At 41.3% G+C, this 7,500-nt stretch overlaps 1 protein-coding gene across 2 annotated transcripts in view; it reads left to right on the top strand.

Moving 5' to 3' along the window:
- The first annotated feature begins 687 nt into the window (after positions 1-687).
- ccdc69 (coiled-coil domain containing 69) overlaps positions 688-7,500 on the top strand; it is a 12,248-nt gene continuing 5,435 nt past the window's right edge. The window contains exons 1-4 of one of the 2 annotated variants that reach the window (XM_044018730.1): positions 688-963; positions 4,957-5,020; positions 6,590-6,771; positions 7,083-7,170. In XM_044018730.1, coding sequence (XP_043874665.1) covers positions 937-963; positions 4,957-5,020; positions 6,590-6,771; positions 7,083-7,170 — 361 coding nt within the window. In that variant the 5' untranslated portion in view covers positions 688-936. Of the gene's footprint in view, positions 964-4,803; positions 5,021-6,589; positions 6,772-7,082; positions 7,171-7,500 lie in introns of those variants that run through there. The other variant, XM_044018729.1, reaches the window with a different exon arrangement.

The raw sequence follows: 7,500 nt of genomic DNA on the forward strand, positions 1-7,500 counted from the left end.
AAGTGTGTGTGTGTGTATGTGTCTGTTATAAACACTGACCTTGTCAGGACCAGTCGTCCTCATGGAGACCAAAACCTGGTCCTAGTGAGGCAGAACCTCCTTTCTGTGAATTTTGGTTAAGGTTAGTGATGAGACTTAGTTTAGTCTGTAACTGTGTGTGTGTGTGTGTGTGTGTGTGTGTGTGTGACGAGTTTCACTCATAAAAACTCAACAGCTGACAAACATCAGTTCAGAGTGGCAGCCATTTTGAATTCAGATCTTGGATCGTCCACATGTGAATAATCTCAGATTACAATTGAACTTAATCCACGTTTCTGTGAATTAAGTCGATAAATAAAAAAACAAAGTCAACTTTAACAAAGATGAACTGAGACAGATTCAGTGGTCGCTCACTCTCCCACACCAAAGTCCACAGAGAAAATCATTGTTTTAAATGACAAAATAAGACATTTGAAGTCAGTGATGGAGGCAGCTGTGTGCGCGCGTGTGTGCGTGTGTGTGTGCGTGTGCGTGCGTGCGCGCGCGTGCGTGTGTGTGAGAGAGATGTTAAAATCACGGATTTTCTCTACGGGGTTTGGTCAGAGGCAGAATTAACAATAAAGAGGTTAATATTCTGCCTAATTTATTTACACAATAAAATATAATGACGTTAATTGAACTATTTAAAAGTTTATTTAAAGTTAGTCCATGATTTCTAAAAATGTGACGTGAACCTGCATCCTGACGTTAAATAAATCCTGCAGTCCGTGAACGCAGCAGGGATAAGCCACGCCCCTCCCGGTGACCGGCGGCAGTAGTGGTGCGTTCACGGACTTTTTCTTTGAGAGTTTGAAAAGTTGTCAACAGAGAAAGAAAAGACGGAGAAGAAAGAGGAGACGAAGCAGAGTCTGCGCGGCTTCACACGGACTGAGGAGGTGGAGGAGGAGGAGGAGGAGGATGGGCTGCAGCCACAGTCAAGCGAAGGTCAGTACGAACACGAAAAAACGCAAAAAAGTCCCGGGAGAACCGGCTGGAGGCGGCGGGGGTTGTCGGGAGTGAGCGGCCGGCGGCGGCAGCTGCTGCTCGGCCGCTGAACGCGCGGAGCCTCCGCTCGTCAGAGGCTCGAGCTGCGACTTCTGCTTTTCTTCTTCTGCTTTTCTCCTTCTTTTCTTCTTCTCTTCTTCTTCTTCGTTTGTTTTTCACAGATGTTAAAGTTGCGCTAACAAAGTGACTTTAGTTTGTCTCCACATGTGTTTTTAATCGTGTTTGAATCTCAGTTTGTCATAAAAACCGCGGTTTCCCTTTGATCTTCATTCATCCATAACATACTTCCACTTTGACATTAACGCGATGAATGCTACGATTTTCCATCTTTAAAGAGGCTTCTATTGTCACAAAATGTTGCTGCCTCCACAGCGCCACCTACAGGCCACTGGTTACATTACAAACAGGAAAACAGCTGATCCAATTGCCATGTTGATATTAATGAATAATCTGATGTTGAAACCTAAACTTTAATCGTACTTCTTACCTCACCACCAGGGGCAGACGTTTTTGTTGCTCTTGTCTACGTGATAATTTAGCTCATACGTTAACAGTGATGCTAACAGTGCTTTGAACTAGCGACAGCTGTTATGATGCGTTCTTTTTGTCGCCAGAACTCTGAGCAACCGAACCAATCCCGACATCGCATTCCATATTATCGGGATAATGTTATTATATTGTCATGGTATCGTATTGTGATAGTATTGTAACCGCATCGCGTCTTAAGTATCGTGATAATATTGTCCCGTGACTAAAGTATCGTGATAATATCGTACTGTGACTAAAGTATCGTGATAATATTGTACCGTGACTAAAGTATCGTGATAATATTGTACCGAATGAGTATGTATATGTGACTAAAAGTATCGTGATAATATCCTACCTTGACTAAAATCGGATAATATTCTACCGTGACTAAATATCGCGGATAATATTGTACTGACTAAAAGTATCGTGATAATATCGTACCTTGACTAAAGTATCGTGATAATATTCTACTGTGACTAAAGTATCGTGATAATATTGTACTGTGACTAAAGTATCGTGATAATATCGCATGACTAAAGTATCATGATAATATCGCAGTGACTAAAGTAGATAATATTATCGCGACTAAAGTATGATAATATTGTACCGTGACTAAAGTATTGTGATGATATCCTACCTTGACTAAAGTATCGTGATAATATCCTACCTAAAGTATCCGGATAATATCCTACCTTGACTAAAGTATTGTGATAATATTGTACCGTGACTGATAATATCCTACCGTGACTAAAGTATCGTGATAATATTTACGTGACTAAAGTATCGTGATAATATCCTACCGTGACTAAAGTATCGATAATATAGTGACCAAAGTATGATAATATTTGACTAAAGTATCGTGATAATATCCTACCGTGACTAAAGTATCGTGATAATATCGTACAGTGACTAAAGTATCGTGATAATATCTAAGTGATAATATCCTACGTGACTAAAGTATAATATCCTACCGTGACTTAAGTATCGGGATAATATCGCATCGCGACTAAAGTATCGCGGATAATATTAGACTAAGTATCGTGATAATATCGCATCGCGACTAAAGTATGATAATATCCTACCGTGACTAAAGTATCGGGATAATATTGTACTGTAAAGTATGATAATATTGTACCCGTGACTAAAGTATCGTGATAATATCCTACCGTGACTTAAGTATCGCGGATAATATCGTACCGCGACTAAAGTATTGTGATGATATCGCATGACTAAAGTATCGTAATATCATGACTAAAGTATGATAATATTGTACAGTGACTAAAGTATGATAATATTGACTAAAGTATCGTGATAATATCGTACGCGACTTAAGTATGATAATATCGTACGCGACAAAGTATCGTGATAATATTGTACCGTGACTAAAGTATCGTGATAATATCGTACCATGACTAAAGTATCGTGATAATATCGTACCGTGACTTAAGTATCGTGATAATTTCGTATCGTGATAATTTCGTATCGTGATAATTTCACGCCGTGACTTAAGTATTGTAATAATATCGCATGGTGTCTCATATCGTATGATGACTCCGCCCATGACTCCGGGGGCGGGGCTTACGGCAGGATGGTGTTTGTTAGTTCAGGCTGTTCTTTGATGACGCACTCACACAAACTAAAATATCTCCTCACACTTCACTCGTCACGTTAGCTTAGCACGAGAGCAGGAGGCGGGAGTTTCCACGAGCTGTTACACAAGCAGTAAATCTTTGATAAGCTCAGAATAAACACTGATCACAGAGAGAGAGGATCAACGAGGCTGACACCAAACCTGCCGGCTAATCCTCGTTAGTTCAGCATGACACCAGCGTTTAAAGGAGCAGTTCAGCTGTTTTTAAAGAAAATAACACATGCTACGTCACATGTTCTTTATCTCACTGTCAGACAGAAGTTTGTAAACCACTCACTCTGCTGCCTCGTGTGGTCACTTGGATTAGAGCTTGTGTGTGTGTGTGTGATAAAATCAGTGATTTTCTCTATGAAGTTTAGTGTGATGTGTTAAAAGATTGATTTTAGCCTCTTAAACCACTCGTGACGTTTGGACTTTGGTGTGAGAGAGTTTGGAAGTGACACATCGTCGCTATAAATTGACTGAGCTACAAAAAGGTGACCTCTGACCTCTGGAATTAGAACCAGAACACGTTCATGTCACAATAACGTGTGAAGGTTTTCAGGGTGAATCCACTCACAATGAGTCTCTGTGTCAAAGGGAAAGCAGCTGAACTCACCGTGGTCAGCTGATGTTGTTATTATTGTTTATATATATATATATATATACACTGTATATATATGTGTGTGTGTGTGTGTGTGTATGTGTATATATATATGTGTATATATATATGATTTTTTAAATTCGGCGTTTAAAATCCTTCGCTCAGATTGACGTCAGTGACAGGAAGTGACCACACGAGGCAGCAGAGGAGCAGCAGCTACACTCACTGGTTTGGTACAGGGAACCTGCTGCTCCCTCAGCTCCTCCCACTGCAGTTTGAACCAATGGGAAGATTTATGTTCACCTGTGAAACATCTGCGGGAACTTGACGGTGAAACGAGCCTCAGCGGTTTCTCTGTGGAGACTGAAGTGCTGAACAAACACACCAGACGAGTCTGATTTACTGCCTTTTTAAAAGTGAGGGCCCCTAATGGAACACATGCTCCTCCCCCTCCTCGTCCTAAAGCTGTGAAACACACGACGACCACGGCGAAGACACGCTGCTGAGCTTCAGCTGCTCTGACGTCGTCCCGTGTTTAACCCTCACAGATTTATTGTTTCAGCTCTGAGGTGGAATAACGTCACAGTCAAGTTTATGTGTGTTTATACAGAGTGTGTGCGTGTGTGTGTGTGTGTGTGCGCGCGCAGGTGTGTGTGTGTTTGTGTGTCAGGGTGCATTGTTTGGCTCCTGCTTGAAAATGAGTGGCTGTGATGCACACACAAACCACTGCCATGCTGGTGTGTGTGTGTGTGTGTGTGTGTGTGTGTGTGTGTGTGTGTGTGTGTGTGTGTCTGCCGAGATCAGTGCAGACGTGTCAACAGGAACCTGAAGTTTGTGTCACTTTGTAAAGCACTCACTCTCCTACACCAAAGCCCACAGAGAAAACTACAGTGATTTTAACATCACACACACACACACACACACACACACACACACACACACACACACACACACACACACACCCATTTATCACACACAGCACACACACACAGATTGACGTCAGTGACAGAAAATCACTGGTTTTCTCTGTGAGGTTTGGTGTGAGAGAGTGAAACATGGATTAAGTTCAGTTTTAATCTGAGATTATTCACATGTGAGAGGATGAGCTCTGATTTCAAAATGGCCACTGGAACGTTCCATGTTTTTCTTCTTCTCTTCCTGTCGTTATCAGAAGAAAAGCAAAGGCAAGAAAGGAGAGAAGAGCCAGAAAGACAAGAGCAGCCGAGATGACGGAGGGGAGTGAGTGAGTGAGTGTGTGTGTGTGTGTGTGTTCTCACCCTCATCACTTCCTGTTTCCTTTTTCATTCTTCACCTCACTCAGATGTCAAACTCATGTTGACATAGATTTGTCTCTGTTCTAGTTCCCACTCGACTCGCTTTAGCTTCACTCACATTGTTTTGCATGGCTTCGTAGCTCCTCCTACCTGTGGGCGGAGTCATCACAGCACATGACGTGGTTTTCTCCGCAGTACAAACACAAACTAGTGACGTTACCCCGCGGTGAATGTTTATATATATTTATATATATAAATATATATTTATGTATTTAAGTATTTAAAACTTGTACAAATGACATTGAAGTTCATAAAAATAATGGTAATCAAAAAATATCGTAGCGTGACTTAAATATCGTAGCATGACTTATATATAGTGACTTAAATATCATGACTTAAATATAGTGATTATATTGTGACTTAAATATCGTAGCATGACTTAAATATCGTGATAATATCGTAGCGTGACCTTAATATCGTAGCGTGACCTAAATATCGCGATCATATCGTAGCGTGACCTAAATATCGCGATCATATCGTAGCGTGACTTGAATATCGTGATAATATCGTGACATTTTTAGTCGACATTTGATTGTGTACGATGGATTTCCTCCTCCGTATGTAAACGTACTGATTCATGTCGCTTCTCCATCGTACTCTTCTAACTCAACTTGACTCAGTCATGTTGTTTTCCATGACTTCATAGCTCCTCCTCCACATGGGCGGAGTCATCACAGCAGGTCTGTGTGAAACTGTGGTGACGTGGTTTTCTCTGCGACTCAAACTATTGACTTGTAAAGCAGTTGTTTTGGGTGAAAGTGAATCATTAGAATCATTAGAATCAGAATGGTTCACTCACTGATGATGGTGCGGTCTGACTCCTCTTTCACTTTGATGTACTGTTGTGTACTGTTGTGTACTGTTGTGTACAGTTGTGTACTGTTGGACTTTGTTGCTTTAAGAACGTTGTCATCATTTCCACGTTTCTAACACTGGTCACATGACCTGATGATGACAGAGTTTGTTTTTCTCCCACTGTGTTTTCACTTGTTTGAATTCCACAGTGTGTGTGTGTGTGTCACTGTGTGTGTGTGTGCATGCTTACATGTCGGCGATGTCACCGACAGCTTAAATGGAATTACATTAGAAAATCTTTGTGTGGGGTGTGTGTGTGTTTTTCGTTACAAATATTTCGAGCCCTTGTCAGACCAGTATTTGGCTCGGCGTGAGACCAAAACCTGGTCCTAATGAGGCAGAACCTGATTTCTGAGGAACTGGTTAAAGTTAAAGACTAAGATTTGAATGGTGGTTATGGTTAAAGTTAGTGATGAGACTTCTTTTAGTCTGTGTGTGTGTGTGTGTGTGTTGTGTCTCCATGGCGATGACATCATGTCTTTGTACAGTTTCTTTGTTAACCCTTCATCACCTGAAGAAACACAATAAAACTGAAAAATCAAAGAATCTTTATGTGATGAGTGAATAATCAATATGATTGATTGATTGATGGATGGATGGATGGATGTTTTGCAGGTAAAGGGGCGTCGGCAGAGCAGGCAGATGTTTGTCTGGAGAAGCAGCTGGAACGCTTTGAGTGGCAGCTGAGGATTTTAAAGGAGGTGCTCTCGGCCAATGGGAACCCGGAGAGGGCGGAGCTTCTCAAAGACCACGCCGACGAAGACGTGTGCACCCTCGTCCTGGGCATCCTCGACAAGGTGAGTCACCTGTGGGTCGGTTAGTCGATGATGGGTTGATTAGTTGGACGGTAGTTGTTAGTTATGTAGTTAGTTATTAATGACTGAACCAGACTGAAGAGTTTCTCACAGTGTCACTGTCGTATGATGATGATGATGATGATGATGATGATGATGATGATGATGATGAAGGTCACTTCACAGGTTATTCATAGACAGCAGCTGTGCAGCGTCTGTGGGTCATGTGACCTTATCATGTTATTACCATGTTATTCTCATGAGGATCTTTGAAGACTTTACTTTATTATCTTTAAATATTGACATTTTTCCAGGTGAAAACGGAGACGACGGCCGATTTAAACGTTCTGCACCAACACAGAAGTCAGACTGTGACCGAGGAACACGAGAGACACGTGGACGGTAACGCGCACGCACACACACACACACACACACGCACACACACACACACACTGAATGAGTCTATGTTTTCTATAATTAGCCTGTTAGCTCAGCGCTAACAGGCTAATTATAGTGGAGCTGATGAAACAGATTTAGTGAACGACAGATAACTAGTGTTCAGTTATTGACTGTTACAAACATGTAGAGTTTGTAACAGTTTGAACATGAACACATGAACGTTATATGAACACATGAACGTTATATGAACGATATATGAACACATTAACTTTATATGAGCACATGAACTTTATATGAACACATGAACGTTATATGAACATACAACGTGATGAA

The sequence above is a fragment of the Solea senegalensis genome, unplaced genomic scaffold, assembly GCF_019176455.1.
Source record: "Solea senegalensis isolate Sse05_10M unplaced genomic scaffold, IFAPA_SoseM_1 scf7180000017662, whole genome shotgun sequence".
NCBI classification, from domain to species: domain Eukaryota; kingdom Metazoa; phylum Chordata; class Actinopteri; order Pleuronectiformes; family Soleidae; genus Solea; species Solea senegalensis.